The 21,140-nt window shown below is 43.0% G+C and overlaps 1 protein-coding gene across 7 annotated transcripts in view; it reads left to right on the plus strand.

Annotated features, from left to right (window-relative positions):
- The window catches only part of SNAPC3 (small nuclear RNA activating complex polypeptide 3), a 56,359-nt gene that overhangs the window by 8,613 nt on the left and 26,606 nt on the right, over positions 1-21,140 (plus strand). For 4 of the 7 annotated variants that reach the window (XR_012627255.1, XR_012627254.1, XR_012627256.1 and 1 more), the window contains exons 3-9: positions 762-846; positions 3,323-3,427; positions 3,930-4,079; positions 12,046-12,128; positions 13,443-13,607; positions 14,659-14,766; positions 16,920-17,250. Coding sequence is in view for 3 of the 7 variants with exons in the window: in XM_074857217.1 (XP_074713318.1) it covers positions 762-846; positions 3,323-3,427; positions 3,930-4,079; positions 12,046-12,128; positions 13,443-13,607; positions 14,659-14,766; positions 16,920-17,067 (844 nt within the window). In the remaining 4 variants the exon portion in view is untranslated. Of the gene's footprint in view, positions 1-761; positions 847-3,322; positions 3,428-3,929; positions 4,080-12,045; positions 12,129-13,442; positions 13,608-14,658; positions 14,767-14,913; positions 15,013-16,919; positions 17,688-21,140 lie in introns of those variants that run through there. The other 3 variants (XM_074857219.1, XM_074857220.1, XM_074857217.1) reach the window with 3 other exon arrangements.

The following is a 21,140-nucleotide window of genomic DNA, read 5'->3' on the forward strand; positions in this document are numbered from 1 at the left end:
TACTGGTGCATTTCAGAAGTTGAGCAATATATGTTAAGTTTCTACCAGATAGTGAACTTTGAATTCATACTTGGCCAGTTCAGGCCTTTGCTGTAGTTGAATTTCAGTTTGCATAGTACTAATGTAAAGGTTGTGATCAGTGTTAAATCTGATTGTTACTGAAAACCTTCAGGATGGTCTGGAGGGTACATAGACTTGTTCTGGAAGTTAGAAGGGATTTGGTGTTCATGCAGTGGTTAAATACATGTGTTTTAGTAGATAATCAGTGTACAATACTCTTTCTTCTACAAATGATACTCAGGTTTTTTTAGAAAAGTATCTGTGTCACGGGGTTGAAAATATTTGTGCTTTTTTCCTTGTTTTTTTGCTTGAATGTGGATTGAATTTCTCTGAAGTGGGAGGGATAGATAGTTGAAACAGCTTCCTCAAATGTAGGAAAGTGTTCTTCCTAGGAGAGCTTTTCAGATAACATTTTGCTGTTTTTTCTTGTAAGTGTAAAAAACTGCCTACAAACAACGTGTAATTTGCACATAAGAGGAAATTAAAAAACAGGCTGAAGTCCACAATCTGGCCTGTGTACTACCAGGTTTTATGGGAGTCAGGAGACAAGAGTGTTGTAAGTTACTCTGTTGTAGTAAGACAGCCAGAAATCCTGGTCTTTGAAAGTTGGACTGTAGTAGCTTGTGTCATTTAAAATTATACCTAGAGATTCTGCATGGAAGTTGTTGAATGAAATTTTGTCCTGTGTTCCTACTCCTCAGAATTAGAAAGAAAGCATTAGAGAGGAGAGAAGAAACAATTATTGTGGATCGGGCTTGCAGACAAGAAACTCTTGCCTATGAGTTGGTAAGTTCCCTGTCATCTCGTAGGATCTCAAGACAGCTCATCACAGTCAAAATCCAACTTCTGGCTGCTTTATTTTTTTCATCACTATGAATCTCTGTACACTGTAAATGTTTGCAGATATGAGTTTGCAGGTAATGATTAAGATTAAAGACATTTTATAGAAAGGTAGGACAGGAACTCTGCTCTTACAGTCTGGTACTGAATGTAGTAAGGAGAAACTCCAGCTCATTACCACTGTGTGATTGCTTTTATTTGGTTGCTACTAAAGCATTGTTTAGGGGATCAAGTGTACTAAACATCATGTGAACTTATAAAGCTAGACAAAATGTATAATGTTTTTGCTCCTGGAGACCTGTGTTGGAATCTAAGTTTTAATGTGTAAATGATTGTGAGCTTGTTTCTGTAAGGCTTGAAGAAGAAGGCAGTAGGAGCATGGTGACACAAAGTTCCTAATTCTGAGCTTTGTAACCCTAGTTTCTAAGCCATTCTGAGCTGTAAGGAACCAGGAGTGTAGTGATTAGCCCCTCAAAAGCCATCTTGGAATTCCTTTAACTATGCTTAGTACCTCTTTTTTTTAAGATGTCTTCACAACCATTAAAGTCCTAAACAGGAAAACTTAAGTTCTTAAATTTTGCAGTGCTGGAGACTGTGAGTTGAACAAACAAACCATGAACTACTGTAAAAGTTAGGGATGGAGGTATAGTGAAGAGGGAGCCTCACTTGTGACTATTGAGTATTTTTTCCCTTTGAGATTTCCTGGTCTGTCTTGAGGGATCTTGTTTCAGCTGTCCCATGTCCCAGGCACATGGTGTAAACATGTGTCAGCTGAGATGAACTGTTTTTGGGCTCTTAGCCTAGGGCATATCTGAGAAAATATTTGCAATAGCAATCTTCATAAAGGGTTTCAATGAGTGGTGTCTTACTTCTGTTTCTGAAGAACGAGCACAAGGTCAGTTACCACAAACCAGTGGTAGCTGGTTTGTGTGTCAAAGCTGGTTGGGACCACAGTGTCCTGGAACAGGATGAGAGCATTAAGAATTGTGAGTTTGGAATGTGTCACATGAGGAAAGGAGATGCAGGGGATGGAGCACAGGTATCTCTGAACTGAAGTCTCACAGCAGTACACACTCCTGTTAATAAATCTGAAGAATACTTTGTGCTGGTTGGAAGTGTTTGTGCAGTTAGTATTCTCTCTTTTTTGTTGAAAAAGGAGGAAACTTAACTGCCACAGAAAAGTGCCCTCCCTCGTTCTCACACCTGGGCTATATCTTAAACACAAAGTAGGGTGGAAATGTGGAAATGCTTTCACTTCTTTTCTAAAACATAGTAGTGTGGCAAGGGCAGTGCTGGATTTTGTTTTGGATTTTGGAGGAATTGGGACCTCCAGCTATGTCAAGCTTCTCTAGTAAGACAAAGTGTTAGACTAATTTTTATTTCCATATACCTCATCCTACGGCTAGTTTCTAGGTCAGTCTTTCTCAAGTTCAGGGTTGCAATCCCCCTTTACATGTGAAAGCATTCAAAGAGCATTTCAAAGCATTAAGTGATGAAAGTTGGTAGCAGCTGGGTTCCATGAGGGCAGAGCGACAGCAGGCTTTAATTCCCATTATGCGAGGGCCTCTCAGTAGTGTTAAAGGATTTCACCAGACTGTGGGTACCTCTAGGCTGGCTTTATTAACAACTCAGAGTTGGGCCATCACCTCAGTGAGTGGCAACAGCTATCAAAAAGCGCCCTCTATATATATGATCTAACATCCAATACAGAGAGTCTTTGGTGATTTTCCAGGAACTTTCAGCTCTCAATTCATCATCAATTTCAAAAGTCCATTGTATTCTACAGTTTCAGCTAGTTCTTATCGTTCCGTTCTGATTCCTCTTTGGACACCACTGCTCATTGATGCAGTCTTCGGTCATCATGGTTACTTATCTCCTGAACAATTTTCACCATAATTCACTTTTAGACTTCAGAGAAAAGACTCAAAATGTTCTATTTAACATACACTTAATCTATGTCTAGCTTTTCATTACCTAGCCTTTTTAAGTTGCTTAAACTGTCAGTATTGTTCCTAGAGCACCTGTGCATACTGCATTGAACTGTCAGTATTGTTCCTAGAGCACCTGTGCTCTATTAATTAAGCCTATAAAACAATATCTATTTATTACTTATTCCTGCTATTAATAATATCCTAAGAGAAAAGAGTTTTCTAAAGCTTGTTCCTTTTACAAGTAGCCAAGGAGTAGTCAGGTATCTTGTAATTGCTCTTCGAGAGCTGAGAAATGAAGGAAAATGCTTGAAATCAGTAATTACAGCAGTTTCTCACCTTTCAATTTTGGAAGAACTAGGCTGTTAACAATTCAGAAGACTACACAGTCAAAAACAAGTTACAGTTAGAACAGCGTTTCTCAGACTTTTATTCATGGACTATGATATATAAGTAGTTACCAATATAATATATATGTATCTTTATTTTTCAAGGAGTCACATGCAATTGGAAAGAGGCCAAACAATCCAACAGATCTAGTTGAGGAGGGAGAACTACTTTTAACTCTGAACATCTTCTATCCTGTCATCTTTCAGAAGGTGAGTGCTAAATTCTCTAGGTTGTATTCTGATGTGTCTACCCTACTCAGGTAATATCTTGCTTTTCCAAGCGGTTAAAATCAGTAAGTCCACTGAGGAAGCATGGTAAACCCTTCAGCTGTGGTAACTTCTTAAGGCTATTTCAGAATCTGGCTTTCATTCTGTTAGTGGTTTGCAGAAGGAGACTTTTACAATAATTACTCAGCAGTCAGTTGATTTCACAGAAAGCTCAAATTCTGAAACTAAAGTACTCTTTCTGGATTTGGGATAAGTGCGCTCAGACCTCCTTTCCTGCACTTTTCAGTGGGAAATGTGACTTTTAAGTTTCTGAATAAAACTAATAAATGGCAGCCTTAGGAGAAGCTGAGGCAAGATGCTGTTTAAAATCTTGTACAGAGAGGTGATGTGCCATATGCTGCCATTAATGACCTCAAGCTGTCAAGAGCAGTACTGATGCTGACAAGTGATTTTTATTTGAAGCCATGTGCTGTTTTCTTTGTAGCATAAAGAACGCAAACCCTATCAGACAGTCCTTGTACTGGGCAGCCAGACACTCACCGAGCTCAGAGACTCGATTTCCTGCGTCAGTGACTTCCAGATAGGTGGTGAGTTCAGCAGTCAGCCAGATCAAGTACCGGAGCACATCACCAAGGTAAAACCTTCCATGTGGAATCCTCTATATGTGTAGGAGCTTTGAAAACATACAGGAAAGAGGGAAGCAGAGTTTTGTTTTGGTTTTTCTTCAGCAGTAAATTTAGCTGCACCGGATCTGCCTGTGGGTTGCACTGCAAGTAAATACTTCCTGGTGGCATTACCGAGCCGATCTTTTTTGTGCAATGTCAAGAAAAACATAATTAATGCTACCACTAGGCAGTAGTAACACTGGCAGTGAGTTCTTGCATAGATATATCCCTGTGGACTGACTTTACTTTGAGCTATTTTCTAAAACACCAGAGGTGATAGAAAGCTAAATGTAGATCATCCCCCTCTGAACATACACAGTTTTGTCTTTGCAACTGGGTGCTGGTCAGAAGTAGGAATGAAAGTTATTTCCCTCTCCCACAATTGCCAGGTGTTCTCTGGGGATGTGCAAAAGGAGTCAATAAAGAAAAAGTACTCTAATTGAAAATACTGAAATGGCATCATTTTGATAATATGTCACATATAATACATATTATATCCCAGAATGGTTGAGGTTGGTAGGGACTTCTGGAAGTCATCTGATCCAACCCGCCCTGTGCAAGCAAGGCCACCTACAGCCAGTTGTCCAGGATCATGACCAGATAGCTTTTGGATATGTCCAAGGATGGAGATTCTACAACCTCCCTGGGCAACCTGTGCCAGTGCTTGGTCACCCTCACAATGAAAAGTGTTTCCTGATGCTTGGAAGAAACCTCCTGTGTTTCAGTTTATGCCTCTGGTCCTGTCACTGGGTATCACTGAAAAGAGCCTGGCACCGTCCTCTTTGCACCTTCTGTAGAGGTATTTGTATATGTTAATAAGATCCCCTCTGAACTTTCTGTTCTCCAGGCTGAACAGTGCCAGCTCCCTCAGTCTCTCCTCATAGGAGAGATGCTCCAGTCCCTTCATCTTCATGGCCCTTTTGGGACTCTTTCTCCAGTATGTCCATGTTCTTCTTGTACTGAGGAGCTTGGAACTGGACACAGGACTCCAGGTGTGGCATCACCAGTGCTGAGTAGAGGGGAAGGATCACCTCCCTCAACATGCTGGCAATACTTTGTCCAATGCAGTACAGGATCCCATTTGCCTTTTTTGCTGCAAGGGCACATCCATAGAATCATAGTATGGTTTGGGTTGGAAGGGACCTTAAAGATCATCTAGTTCCAACCCCCCCTGCCATGGGCAGGGACACCTTCCACTAGACCAGTGGCTCAAAGCCCGTCCAACCTGGCCTTGAACACTGCCAGGGAGGGGGCAGCCACAGCTTCTCTGGGCAACCTGTTCCAGTGTCTCACCACCCTCACAGGAAAGAATTTCTTCATTATATCTCATCTAAATCTACCCCCTTTCAGTTTAAAACCATTACCCTTTCTCCTATCACTACACCACGGGAGAAAGAGTCCCTCCCCATCTTTCCTGTAGGCCCCCTGTAAGTGCTCTATGGCCGCTATAAGGTCTCCCCAGAGCCTTCTCTTCTCTAGGCTGAACAACTGCAACTCTCTCAGCCTGTCTCCATAAGGGAGGTGCTCCAGCCCCCTGATCATCTTTGTGGCCTCCTCCAGACCCACTCGAGCAGATCCATGTCCTTTTTGTGTTGGGGGCCCCAGAGCTGGACACAGTACTCCAGGTGAGGTCTCACAAGAGCAGAATACAGGGGGAGAATCACCTCCCTTGACCTGCTGGTCATGATTCTCTTGATGCAGCCCAGGATACAGTTGGCTTTCTGGGCTGTGAGCGCCCATTGCTAGCTCACAGTCAGTTTTCCATCCACTGATACCCCCAAGTCCTTCTCCACAGGGCTGCTCTCAATCCAGTCTTTGCCCAGCCTGTATTTGTGCATGGAATTGTCTCAACCCATGACAGGTTCAGGACCTTGCACTTGGCCTTGTTGAACTTCATGAGGTTTGCATGGGCCCACCTCAAGCCTGTCAATGTCCCCAAACGGGATAAAAGAAATTGACAACAATGTGATGTAGATAAGCTTCTTTATTAATGTCTGCGTGCGTAGGGGAGTGGTCTTACCAGCAACGCACACCTAACTCGTGTAGTGTGCTGATTATATAGGATATAATGATGCATAGTAAACATTCTCATACATAGTCATATGAATTCTCATAATTAATTTTCTTAATCCCACCCCTTTCCAGTCATGTGCGTTTTGTTTTTAAATTGAGTCGAAGTGCTGCTTTTATGACCACCACGGAGCACTGACTCGAAAGACCCTCCAATGTCCTTGTCTCAAGGACTTTGGCTCACAAACTTTAACATGCTTCAAGGTCACAGAATCATCAAGTTTGGAAAAGACCTTGAAGCTCACCTAGTCCAACCATTAACCTGACACTGACAGTTCCCAACTACAGCATATCCCTCAGCGCTATGTCAACCCGACTCTTAAACACCTCCAGGGATGGGGACTCCACCACTGCCCTGGGCAGCCCATTCCAACGCCTAACAACCCATTCTGGAAAGAAATACTTCCTCATACCCAGTCTAACCCTTCCCTGGCACAACTTGAGGCCATTCCCTCTTGTCCTATCACTTATTACTTGGCTAAAGAGACTCATCCCCAGCTCTCTGCAGCCTCCTTTCAGGTAGTTGTAGAGGGCGATGAGGTCTCCCCTCAGCCTCCTCTTCTCCAGACTAAACAACCCCAGTTCCCTCAGCCGCTCCTCGTACGACCTGTGCTCCAGACCCTTCACCAGCTTCGTTGCCCTTCTCTGGACACGCTCGAGTAATTCAATGTCCTTTTTGTAGTGAGGGGCCCAAAACTGAACACAGGAATTGAGGTGTGGCCTCACCAGTGCTGAGTACAGGGGTAAGATCCCTTCCCTGTCCCTGCTGGCCACGCTATTTCTGACACAAGCCAGGATGCCATGGGCCTTCTTGGCCACCTGGGCACACTGCTGGCTTATGTTCAGCCGGCTGTCAATCAACACCCCCAGGTCCCTCTCTGACTGGCAGCTCTCCAGCCACTCCTCCCCAAGCCTGTAGCGCTGCTGGGGGTTGTTGTGACCCAAGTGCAGCACCCGGCATTTGGCCTTATTGAAACTCCTCCAGTTGGCCTTGGCCCATCTCTCCAGCCTGTCCAGGTCTCTCTGCAGAGCCTCCCTACCCTCGAGCAGATCAACACTCCCACCCAACTTGGTGTCATCTGCAAACTTACTGAGGGTGCACTCGATCCCCTCGTCTAGATCATCAATAAAGATGTTAAACAGGAGTGGCCCCAAAACCGAGCCCTGGGGGTCACCACTCGTGACTGGTCGCTAACTGGATTTAACTCCATTCACCACAAGTCTTTGGGCCTGGCCATCCAGCCTTTTTTTTTTTTTTTTGTGAAGGTCCCTTCACAATGTATCCTTTAGAACATCCTGGTTGACAAGGCAAGAAATCGTCCATACCAAACAGCCTAACAGTAGTACCTGGTCATGAATCTTATTCTTTGAACAGAAATCTGGTTAATGACTATTACCAGCTATGTGGCCTTAGCCTGGGACTTTACAAAGAACTTTGTACCAGCATGACTGGTTGTATGGTTACTCTAAACTAAATATAGTATTTCTATGGCTACTTAAAACATTACACTATACTATTTTTTCTTAACTATTATAAAACCAATACTCCTGTAGAATTCCATTTAATTGATTAGGCCTAATCTTTCTTATTTAAATTAAAATCACTAAAAATCATTAAAATCAGCTAAAATTAATAACAAATCAGTAATATCAAGGTCCCTGTGGATGGCACATCCCTTCCCTCCAGCTTGTCGACCACACCACACAGCTTGGTGTTGTCAGCAAACTTGCTGAGGGTGCACTCAATCCCACTGTCCATGTCACCAACAACCTCAATACTGACCCCTGAGGAACACCACATGTCACTGCTCTCCACTTGGACACCGAGCTGTTGACCACAACTCTTTAAGCACGACCATCCAGCCAGTTCCTTATCCACCGAGTGGTCCATCCATCAAATCCATGTCTCCCAATTTAGCAACAAGGATGTAGTGTGGGACAGTGTCAAAAGCTTTGCACAAGTCCAGGTAGATGATGTCAGTTGTTCTTCCCTTATCCACCAACACTGTAACCCTGTTGTAGAAGGCCACCAAACTCGTCAGGCACAAGTTGCGTTTTTTGAAGCCATTTTGACTGTCATAAGTCACCTCCTTATTTTCCACATGCCATAGCATAGTTTTCAGAAGCATCTGCTCCTTGATCTTGCCAGGCACAGAGGTGAGACTGATTGGCCTGTAGTTTCCTCGGTCCTCTTTATTTCCCTTTTTAAAAATGGGGGTAATGTTACCCCTTTTCCAGTCAGCGGAAACTTCACCAGACTGACATGACTTCTCAAATATGATGGATAGTGGCTTAACCACCTTGTCCACCAGTTCCCTCAGGACTGTTGTGGTTTGAGCTCAGAGGGCACCTGAGCACCACCCAGCCGCTCACTCCCCCCTTTTTCCCCCAGTGCTGGCTCAGGAATCGAGATAAGGATGGGGAGGGATGACTCACCCATTCTGGTCACAGGCAAAAGATGTAGTCATTAGGGGAAGGAAAAAAAGAACATAAATTTAATACAGACACTTAACAACAACACCACCTAACAGACAGAGTAGGACCATGAGAGGCATTACCACATCTTGAAAACACTTTCCCTGACCCCTCCCTTCTTCCTGGGCTCAGCTTTGCTCCCGATACCTCTACCTTCTCCCCTCAGCAGTGCAGAGGGCAGGAAAGGGGGAGTGCAATCAGTCCTGCCACTTCTTCCATCTCAAGGAGGGGGTACAACTTCTGGCATTCTTCCCCTGCTCCAGCATAGTCCCCCTCTCACAGGAGACAGTTCTCCACAAACGAGCTCTGACATGAGTCACTCCCATGGGCCACAGTGTTTCACATGTTGCTCCAGCATGGGCCATCCCTGCATGTTGCTGTCCTCCCAGTGCCAAATTATAGTAGTGGGGACTTCTCCCCACAGAGTTCCAGCCTTCTTCAGTGCAGTGACCTGGCATGGGGTGGGGCCCATGGGGTGGCAGGCAGGGGGCGGAGCTCTGCTGTCCCACCCCTGACTGCAGGGTGGCTCTGCTCTGGCACACCTCCCCACTAGTTCTCTATTCTTCTACTGACCTCAGTGTCTGCCAGATGTTCTCACAACTTCTCCTCACAACTCCAACTCCTCCTCCAAGGCTCCCCTTGTTAAATAAGTTATCACAGAGGCACAGCTAATTGGCCTGGCCTTCCCACAGAGATGGGTTTGACTTGGAGCCGGGGGGGCTTCAAGAAGCTTCTCACAGGGGGCCACCACTGTAGTCCCCTCCCCCCCAACCGAAACCCTGCCACTCACTCAAACCCAGGATAGAGACCCATGGATACATGTCGTCAGATCACATGGACTTGTGCACCTTCACATTCCTTAGATGCTCTTGAACATTATCTTCTCCTACAGTGGGCAGTTTTTCATTCTCCCAGTTCCCAGGCTCATTAGGGGAAGAAAAAGGACATGACTTTAATTCATTTCCCCACTAAGATAACAACACTTAACAGACCGAATAGGACAGTGAGAAGTGTTACCATAGCTTAAAAACACCTCCCCCCACCCATCCTTTCTTCCCAGGCTCAGTTTTGTTCCTGATATCTGTACTTCCTTCCCCCAGAGGCATAGGAGCAGGGGATGGGGTGTGCAGTCAGTCTGCTGCTTCTTCCTCCAAGGAGTAGGGGGAAGCACTTCTCTGGATTCTTCGCCTGCTCCACATGGCATCCCTCTCACAGGAGACAGTCATCCACAAACTTTCTCCGGTGTGAGTCCTCCCCATGGGATGCATTCCTCTTGAGGTTTTTTTGGCATGGGTCACCTCTACATGTTGCAGTCCTCCCAGTGCCAAAATACAACAACTGGGCCTGCTTCTTCCCACAGAGTCCTGGGGGTCCTCCACAGGCTGCAGGCAGATCTCTGCTTCTCCAGTGACCTGTGTGGGTGACAGGGGCAGGGGTGTGTCTCTGCTCTGGTACACTTCCTCCTCCTTCCTTCCAGTGGCCTCGGTGTTCACAGAAGTATCTTTCCTGTAAAGCCTCCTCACAAGTGCCAACCCCCTCCCAGGTTCCCCTTCTTAAATACGGTATCACAGAGGCACAGCCACCATTGCTAGTTGGCTCAGCCTTGGCCAGAGGGGGATCTGACTTGGAGCCAGGGAGCTTTGAGAAGCTTCTCACAGGGGCCACCACTATAGCCCCCTCCCCCACTACCAAAAAACCCTGCCACACAAAATCAGCAGACAAGCTTATGACCGAAGATGCTTTTCCCCTTCTGTGACAGGTGGACCTCACCAGCCCCCAGTAGGCCAGGTTTCTCAAAGCGAGTCCCATCGTCTTAAGTAGCCAAACCTCTGGCTGTGGCATCAGTCAAAAGTTGGTAAAGAGTTGCCAGAGCATGGCAGTACTGACCCTTTGTGGTTGGAGAGCCAGGGAAGGTGACAGTAACAGAGCCAAAACAAAATTGTCTGAATGTAAAACACAGTCCTACTGCTGTGCCTTTGTGCAGGTCATCTCCAGCCATGAGTCCCATCTCTGGCCCAGGGTCTGCATTTCATGTCTTTTGACATATTAGAGTTAATCGCTCAAAAAGACCACCAGGCGCAAATGAACATTCTCTGTTAATAAAGACACGTAAGACTGATCTGGAGATCCAGAGTGCCTAGTTCGCCACAGTTTACCCATTTGATTCTTACTTAGTCTGCTTATGCCTCTGTACAATTTTACAGGTTCTTCTGAGCCTCCAGAAGTGAGGTGATGGGACCTTCCAAAATTGCATGTCTGTCTTGTTTATATAGATGTGACCAGGGACTGCTCCCATGTGGTTGTTATGTGTGTGTGTGCGCACGCGCGTGTGCAACAGACAGGACTGCAATAAATTCTGTTATTTCAGCAAAAAGTGTTTTGTGGTGTGGTCTGTCCTGATCAGGTGTATTGGGTCTGTCTGGGATGGAGTTAACTTTCCTCACAGCAGCCCATGTAGTGCAGTGCTTTGCATTTTTGGCTAGACAGGGTCAATAACACACCAGCATTTTGGCTGTTGCTGAGCAGTGCTTACACAGCCTTAAGGCTGTCTCTCCAGGTCCCCCCAAGGCCAATGGGCTGGTGGTGGATGAGAGACTGGGAGGGGATGTAGCTGGGGCAGCTGACTCAAACTGGCCAAAGGGGTATCCCATGCCATATGATGTTGTGATCAGCAATAAGAGCTGGAGGAAAGGAGGAAGGGGGGCATTCATGTTTAAGGCATTTGTCTTCTGAAGTAACCACTATGTGTGCTGAGGCCCTGCTTCCCAGGTGGTTGGACACCACTTGCTGATGGGAAGTGGAGAATAAATCTGGTTTTGCTTTGCTTCTGCATGTGGCCTTTGCTTTTCTCATTGAACTGTCTTTATCTCAATGCACGAGCTTGCCCATCTTACTTTCTTTCCCCTGTCCTGTTGTTGAGGAGGAGTGAGAGAGTAACTGGGGTGGAGTTCTGGCAGCCAGCCATGGTCATCCCACTACATCTTGCTATTTTTTAAAAAATTATTAGTCTTTTTTTAAATCAGTGCTGTGCAGTTACTTAATTTGTGCACTTTGTAAGATGATGCTTGTGTTCTTGTTCCATGTTTTTGTAGAAATAGGTAACTGCTATGATGTGGATAGAAATAAGAGAAGAGCACTGAAATAACCTGTAATGGCTTGAGAATACTATCAGCAAAGCAACTGCATAGCCAGCAATCATATAAGCGTTGTTGTTACAACAGCATCTAAAACCAATGCAAAGCTTTTGTTACAAACCTGTAGAATGAGGTCTCATAGTATAATTTAGATTATACAAAGCACCTGAAGTGCTTGTTTTTTGACATATTCTTGTTTAAGGTGTTTAATCTCTTGTAACACTATTGCAAACATATCTCTCTCTCTCTCTCTCAGGATCTCTACAAATCTGCTTTCTTTTATTTTGAAGGCATCTTTTATAATGATAAGAGATACCCAGAGTGCAGAGATCTAAGCAGGTACAGTAGTTGTAGATGTTGACTAAGGAAAACCTGAAGGAACATAAAATTTATTTCATTTTGTTTATGATTTGTGGTGTTTTAAAGACTGGAATGTCTAGTGTATGAAGCCAGAATGGGCTTTTCATACTATCTTTTCATGCTGAATTGATTTTTACATAGATGTTTAACATTACTTGCTTTATTTATTCCTTCCACTCACTTCCCTTCTGAAAAGAGGATGAATGCATTTTTTTCCCCACAAATCCTGGTTTGCCCTGCTGGGATGGGATTGCTGTGGAAAGTGACAGATGTCAGTCTGTACTGGCTTTTTAAGTGCCCTCCCTAGTTGTGATGACCACCAAAAAACTTTCCTGTGAGGCAGAAGATTGGTCAGACAGCAACAAGGTCAGCTGGGTGGAATTCAGTTGTTCTGCTCAGTCTTGAAAACACGCTGAATGCCTTCATGGCAAAGTCAAGAAGGGGACTGTGTAATAACTGTTGGGAAAAGAAATCTGAGATGTCATTGCCAAGAGTCTCAGGTATCTCTTGTTTGGAACTATAGCTCACACTAGTTGAGCACAAGTCATACCTAGTAGTTGATTTTAAAGGAAGGATGGGCTTACTGACACACTGGTGAGATTTAGTGTTAAAATGTATGTTATGGAAGAACTGAGAGTTTAGACTCTCATTATGCCAGACTTGGGGTTTGACTTCAGAGAAATTAATTATTTTTTTCTGTCTCTTTCTGTCCATGAGCAACAATGATCTTCATGGAAGGGCTTGTGATAACATATGCAGTTTGTAGAATTGAAATGCCTTGTATGTAGGAGTGTGCTGAAAAGCCAAGAAACAATTGTAACAGTGACCAGTGCCCTTACAGTGCTAAATTTTGGAAATGTAACTGGGCAGTTATCAACTTTGTGTTTCTCCTTGGCAAAAACAAAAAAAGCTTTTTAATACTTTAAAACAAAGTTATTGACCAAAGGAGCAAAAACTATCTGCTGGCAACTTGAACTATTGGAATGCTTGAGAAGTGTCATGCTGCAAAGAACCTGAGCTGGGTGGGTGCCATCAGGAGCATACACTCTGACTAGAACTCAGGAAGTTGACTGGTGGGTGTTTAAAGGCAGGTGTTCCACAAGAACAGTGCACAGTTCCATGGGGTTATGGTATTGCTGTGAAATTACCTTAAATTATTACAAAAATATTGTGAGCTGTTTTGATTTCCATCTTTTTAAATGTGTCCCAGTGAAGATCTTTGCATGTCCCCCAAGGCCTTCCTTTTCTGTGCATTCACAGTTTATGTGATGCTGATGACCTTTCTGTTTTCAGAACAATTATTGAGTGGTCAGAATCTCATGACAGAGGCTATGGAAATCTTCAGTCTGTTAAAATGGAGGACTACACATTTAATGATTTGTCCCTCAAAATTGGCTTTCCATACCTTTTCTGCCACCAGGGGAACTGTGAGCACATCATTATCATCACAGATGTAAGGTAAGTTACTGCTCTTTGGGAGTCCTTAGGCAATTGGAAGCAAGCCTTCTGTGGACCAATTTCAGATGTTAAAGGCTGAATATTTGTTAGACTAAGATTATTCTGTTGCCTTCTGCAGGGTTTATTTAAGATTTTATTCCATATACCTGGGACTACCTCTTCAAGGAAAAAAGTAATCTTCCTTGGTTTTGGATTTGGGTTTTTTTTTTTAATAATTAGTCTGCATAAAAAGACTGCTTTCTAACTAGCATAGCATGACTGTGGTATGGGAGGAATGACACCCACAGTGAAAAGCTCTTTCTATGCAGAGCCAATGTGTGGCAGATTTACATAGTGATTCTGAAACACCAGGGAGCAGGATGCTGTTAATGGCTCTGGCTGGAGTCAGCTGGACTTCTTAGTTTAGACATGGTGCTAAGGGGCAGGAATTGAAAAGAGAACAAAGGAGTGGAAATAGTGCGCTGAGGTGGATAGGGAAAGGAGACAAGGAGGAGATGATAGTGGCTGTGAAGTGGCAGCCGGATCCACAGTAGAACTATTGTGTATACTCTGCTCAGTGCAGACAAAGCACTCCTCTGATTGTAGTGGGTGTCAGATTATTTTCAGTTCCCAGAAGTCTGATGTACCTAAACATTGATAATAAATGGTGCCTCCCAAGAGGAATGCAACCAAAAGAATGGTATAGGTGTTGTAAGTAGCTGATCTCAGGATTATGAGCCTCTGAACATTTACCTGGTGATGTTTTTGCCTGTTAGTCTGTGTAGGAGATAAAAGCTTTGAAAAGACCATCTAAAGTAGATGGTCTGAAGGCTTCTGAATTACTACACAAACTGAATTTCCTCCTGACCATAAAATCCACAGACAGTGCAACCAGCAGTCTATCTTCAGGTCTTCCATCTGTGTTAAGAAATGCTAAGCAGAAGTCTAGTCATAATTTACACAAGAATTAAATTATGCCTTATCTTCAATGTCCATGCTTATGTTCAGATAAATTCCAGTGTGGCTGACTCTTTGTTGTATTTTATTTATTTATGTATTTATTTCCCTCAAGGCTCATTCATCATGATGACTGTCTGGACAGGAACCTCTACCCCTTGCTAATCAAGAAACACTGGTTATGTACCAGAAAATGCTTTGTGTGCAAAATGTATACAGCCAGGTATGCTACTTTCTCAATCCTTTTGTCTTCTTAAATAAGTCTGTCTTGGCGCTGCTACTAGCTTAAAAAAAAAATCAAAGCTCTGCATCAGTTTGATAAAGTGTGTGAATAATCTTCATGCAAATATTCTGAAATCTTACTTTTCAGGCAGTTGTCCTCTTTCTACCCAGGAAAAGGCCTCCTACAGGTAGCAGTCATTTGGAGGTGATGATTCAGGGTGATCAAAAGAACTGAAATGATGAAGAGGTTAATTATTTGGCTCAGGTTCTTTTGCATACATAGAGCTCAACTCTCAATTACTTTTGAAAATCTTAATTTTGGGAGAAAAGGCTCCATTTTCCCCCTGTGACAAGACAGATTATTCAAATTCATTTGTCAGAAGTCGTACAGAGCTTTCATTAAATCTAGCATCTAAGTAGAGGGAAGTATGGGTCTGTCCAACTTTAATATAGTAAAATCTAGGGATTTTTAAAAGACATGTAGCTTTCCCCACAGGTAAACTCCTAACCTCTACCTGAAAACTCTGTGCTGTGCACTTGAAGGAACCTTTTGTGATGCACAGATTTTCTGCAGTTAAGAGAGCAGAATGTGAATTCAGTGCTCTTCACACACTTTATTGCCATTTACTTAGTGTAATGGTTTAGCCCCTGCCGGGGTCTGAGACCACGCGGCCGCTGCCCCTCCCCCACAAAGGGAGTGAAATACAAAGCCCCGATCTGAGATAAGGACAGATTTAATACAGCAGTGCAATAGCAACACAACAAACAACAACAATAACAATAATAGTAATAACAATGAACAGGGCAAAATATCTACCAATATAGCAGTGAGAGAAAACCCGGTGGCGCGAACCCCACTCGATCACTGATTCTTCCCGCGCTCCGCGCCAGGAAAATGTGAGGCCCGCCAGGATGTGAGGTCCACATGGTATCTGAATAACCCGGCTAGAGCTCCCCCCCCCCCCCCCCCCCCCCGCTACTGCTGGGGAAACTTAACCCTATCCTGGTTAAACCAGGACACTTAGACATGAGCAAGCCTTTCAATAGACACACTAGAAGTTTCTCTAACAGAGTTCTACAGACTGGGCTAGACTCCCTGATTTTATAGGTCTGAATGATTTATTTACAAAAACGCCGGCTGCCCTTTTTTTCCCCCCAGGGCAGTTTACACTCTCAGCTTCAGTTTGACATAGCAGCTGTGTCCTTGTTATCCTGCTTGTTTGGCCTTAGACTCCCCTGGAATCAGGCAAAGAGCCAGTTACCCTTGTGATGGGAGCCCATCCTAGTGTTCTTAGCAGACCCCCTAGGATGCCTTCACAGGTGGCTATAACCTGTGATGCATTTGGCCATAAGGGGAGGTGGACCCAAAGGGTCAATGTCGGGGAAAGATGGAATGGGAAGGCTGTTACCAGAGGTGATATAAATGCATTAAATTAAAACTAGGATTAAGCTCTAAGATTAAGTGGGGGAGATGCTAAACCATGGATAGCAGAGCTGCTTTGGCTGGCTGTCCTGCGTGTTCTAATCTGTGCAGACAGCATCTGTAAACACAAGAGGCCTTGAGCTGTCATGGCCTCTGAGTGCCACCAAAATTAATTGCTTGGTGCCATGGCAGGCCCTCCTTATACTGGCAGCTGTGTTCATGTCACCTGAAGTGTTTGCTGGAATTTGCAGCAATCCTCTCCTTGTCTTGTCTGCATCATCCAGCCCTTCTTTTAGACTCGTAAATGGATTTGGTTATTACTTAGAGTAGTTTGAGTCAGTCATGTGTCTGCTCTGTATCACAGTTTCTTAAAGGAAAACAGATTTATCTTTTACGACTTTAATGGCTATAGGATGGACAGAAGATTCCTGTTAATTTTATGGATTTTTTTGGTTATGCACTGTACCAGCTACACAGGTTTGAGGAGTTCCTCAGGAAATGCTGTTGTAGCAGTGTAAGATAGCAGTTAGGATTGACATTGAAAGGGTGTGGTGTTTGGAAAAGAGCTGTATGCCTGGGGTGGGAGATGCGCAATATAGGTAGTACCTGGTCAGTATAACATTATTACTGATCTTTATTGCCACCATCCCCAACTCTGAGTAAGATGTTGAGATGTTTGTCACAAATGTGTTGGACTCACATGGGAAATGCTTGTGTTTTGTAACCTGCAGATGGGTAACCAACAAAGACAGTCTGGCACCAGAGGATCCGTGTTTCTTCTGTGATGTTTGTTTTCGGATGCTCCATTATGATACAGAAGGCAATAAACTGGGGGAGTTTCTTGCATATCCTTATGTCGATCCTGGGATTTTCAGTTGAAACTGGCACAAGCCAGGATGAATTCAATGAACTACATTGGTGCATCTGTTGCTCTGGCTGCTAAAACCACCAGACAGCTTGAGTTTTGAGCATGCTGCTGGGTTTTGGGTTAGGCTTTTAATCCTCTCCTCTGAGGTGGAAGGAGCCCTTTGCACTTGAAGTCTTTTTGTTGTGCTTTTCTGAGTAAGTATGATTTTAAAAGGTAAGTTAGCACAGAAAAATATGCTGACATCTACTTTATTTTAATCAGTTACATTTTTTAATCTGCTTTTACAATAATACAGTAGTTTGGAGACTATGGACTCTAAAAATACAGATGTTTAAAGAGAGAACACCTTGTAAAAGCAGCCATGATTTTGAGAAGTTCTGTGCATCAAAGGCTTTGTTAACCTCAAAGGATGAGAACACTGTCTTTTGGCATTTTACCTTGAAAACTCTGGCAGTTGTCATCTCTGAATAAGGGTGGATAGGATGGAATTTGTGGGGAGGAGAACACTTTCTGAGAGAGAAGCTCACAGTGCTTGTTAACTTCTAAGGTCTTTCCTGCTTGCATCTGTAAGCTACTGCTGTCCTTGTGTTTTGACTCTGAGTACAAAGAGTAAACTACATTTCACTGATTACTGAATTGTAGCCTGCCCTTCAATAACTTTAACTGTTTACAGTGCGTGCAGTTTTAACTGTTGATAGTGTTCATTGTGCGCTTTTTTTTAGTACCATTCTGTTATTGTAGGTATTGTTGTTTTTTATTGAAATGTGACCAATTTGTACTTGCTAGTCTGATGTTAAGTTGAAACTCTGCTTGCCAAGACAGAGTATACTTATCTAGTGCCTTGCTTTTTAAAGTCATCTGGAATTCAGAATATTTTAGTGGAGATCCTTGCTGTTTGGGAAAGCTTGTAGCACTAACTGCTTTTCTTTTGAAAGCTTCAGCTAGTTCTCAAAAAAAGCCTAGTTCTGGTTGGTGTAAAAGTCAGCCAACTCTGATAACCTGCATACAGAAATGTATTTGACAGATTGAATTCTGTTCAGGTCCTGTGGCTGCAGACAGATTCTGTAAGTGCTTACTTGATTTTAGATGTCTTGAAACAAAAATGTCTTAAGCGTTTGCAGGACTCAATTCGTCACTCACATATCTGACTGCCTTCCAGTGGTGTATTAGGTCATATGAATATAAATCTGTGCTTTTTTTAGGACAAAAAAAGTGATTTTTTTTTTTTTTTTGGTCTTTTAAATCAGACAGCTGACTTTGGCCTGTGTATTTTGAAAACAGAGTATGAACAAAGGACTTGTAACAGCAGGTGGTGGTAGTTCTCTTCTCCCTCAGGCATCTGTAGAAGAGGGAGTGGCCTGCCCACCACAACTGTCTCCGGTTAAACTGCTAGGGCTGGACTGCGTTGTGCTGCTGTGACAGCTGCTTTAAAGATCCCCTGCAATACAACTCTGGTTGCAGCTTCAGTATTTGTCTCATAAATTGCTAATCTTCATCTTTCCCAAGCCACCTCCTTTGTCAGCTGTCTCCTGGTAACATAGGGGCTTCCCAATCCTCTTCAATGTTGGAACTGAGATTGTGTAGACAGCTGGCATAATTTCTAAAGATACCATTTGTTTGTTTGATGGCTTCTTATGCTGAATTCTAAAGCAATCAGTAGGGTTTTTGTATGTGGGTTGGGTTTTTTTTTTTTTCCTTCAGCGGTAGGGAGAAGGGAGTGGCCAAAATGTGAATTTATTCTTTCATTAAACTAATTCTGCCTCAGTATGCTATCTTGCACCCAACCCATTCACGTTCTTTGCAGTAAAAACTTATGGTCAAATAATATTTCAAAATTGCTGTCCCTGCAGATTAAGAAATTTGGTAGGGCTAGTCCCATATTTCCAGTAAGGCAAAGAGAAGCTGGCCACAATCGGTGTGGGAGTGCACCCTGTACGTAACTACAAAACAGAGAAGAACTCATATCTGAAGGTGCTGTTTGTGTGTTCTGGTCCTGTTTCATATTGAAGGATTCAACATAAATGATAAATGGAACAAAAATGTTGCACTGAATCATAGTTTTTAACAATACTTTACTTCCCAGGAGCTGTCATAGGACAGCTGGGTTTGGTCTTGATTTAAGATGTCTTTCTGAATGAGTCCTCTGAGTGAAATGCAGCATTGCACCCAGCTGCCAATTTGTAGTTAAATTTCTATGGCACCAGCTGGATATTTGTGTTTTGGCTACTTGTTAATTGCTGTTAGTGTTTCAGTGATTAAAACTTCCAAGCAGGTTTATTACTTAATGATGAGAAAATATTTTTAATATTTTTTTAATAATCTCTTGTCTGTGTGTTTGGTATTTATGTCTTCTTTTGTCTTTTTTTTTTTAAGCAAAGCAATTGGCAGGTTTTTCTTATGAATCCCTTGTTACAATAAACTGGATATAAGGGTATGGAAATTGGAGATGATTTGCGTTATATTTAAATGAAAACTTAAGGGCTCTGCCTGCTGACACGTGAAGACTTGTGCCTGTACTTACCGGGGGAAGCAAAAAGGCTAGAGTATTAAAAACTGTAATTCAATCTGTTGAATCTAAAAAGCATTAACCTGAACCTGGGGTTGGCTTTTTGCTTTGATCTTTTTTGAACACTTAGTGATTTAGCAGTATGAACCTTTGTAACTTATTTCAGACTTCCAAAACGTCTTGGATATTCTCTATCTAATGAAAGTTTTTGCTTTGGTGACAAGATGGCGATACAGAATGTAGTTTCTAGTGATGAGAGGCCCCTCTGATTTTACTGTTAGTGTAAAGTTCCAAAGCAAAATGGGATTTATAATAGTGTCACTTTCCACTGATAGCTGGGCACTTGTTATCACAACAGCCCCCTGTGCACTTGAATAATGAGCAACTCAACAGGGCTGCACAATATTTTAAGCCGTACTAAACGACTATCGAAGTAGGGATGCTACTGCCAAAGCTAACTCTGCTTTAAATTTTGTGCATTAACTGTGGTTTGTTTCCTTTCTGCAAAAAGGACCAGTTTTATTCCTTGGGAGACTTAAGTTTCACTGCCTAGTCAGTTCTTGGCTCTCAGAAATTGTTTGTATCTTTGAAGAGTCACAACTCATGGACAGTCAGGCATCTTGGAAAGTGAGATGACCATTTCTATAGTCAGTGAGATTTTGGGAATTTAGGTTACTTCTGGTTTGTAAATGGGCAGTAAATTCATGCAGTAAAAGCCCAAGCAGCTGAATTGATGGAGCGTGACTTCAGTGGCGTGCAGCATATAATCAGGAGCTTCACCTCTGTATCCATCCCAATTAACCCTTTGAAGTAGTGGCATGGCTGACCCATTATCTCGGAAACAGTTGTGAAAGACAGATGTGTGTTAGTTCAGCAACACTTGTGTGAAAACAAGGTGGATTTGGCATACTTACTGAATACACAGTGCCTCTTTTTTTGGTAAAAGGGGTTTTGATACAAAGGAATGGTCATTATGTGCCTATATAAGAAATCCCATCTATTTTAAGTTAACATCCTACAGAAACGCTTTTGAGGGTGAAGGTGGAAGTTGTTTTAGTTTCCTAAGGCAATCATGTACCTCTCGAGACTAGCTGTATGGAGAAATATGCAAAATTCAGTGTACAGTAACTACCGGTATTTGGAAGCAGAATGAGAATGCTGCTGTCTGATGGTCTGGCTGTATGGCCATGTTAGTCTTTCCCCTTAACAGCAGTCTGTTGTGAAACGCTAGAGATTGCTTTAAACTCAAGATCTGTGGAGGCCAAACATCATGGCCATCTGCTGAGGACAGTTTCATACTGGGAGCTGCCATGGCTATTCATCTCATCTTCAAGGTTTAACTTAAGGTACTGTCTTCAAGATCTGAAAGCTGTTCAGTTTCGGTATATAAACACCATTAATATCATTACATGAGTACATACTCATTATGCACATGAAAAGCTTTGCAAGCACTTTTAGCATTTAGTACCTACTTGCATGATTTTACCTTTGGGGGGGAGATTGCTGTATTCATAACCTTAATTGTATTGCTGCAGATGAAAACCTCTTTCCATGCCAAGTTTTAACTTCCAGTAATCA

This window comes from Strix uralensis, chromosome Z (genome assembly GCF_047716275.1).
Source record: "Strix uralensis isolate ZFMK-TIS-50842 chromosome Z, bStrUra1, whole genome shotgun sequence".
Classification (NCBI taxonomy): domain Eukaryota; kingdom Metazoa; phylum Chordata; class Aves; order Strigiformes; family Strigidae; genus Strix; species Strix uralensis.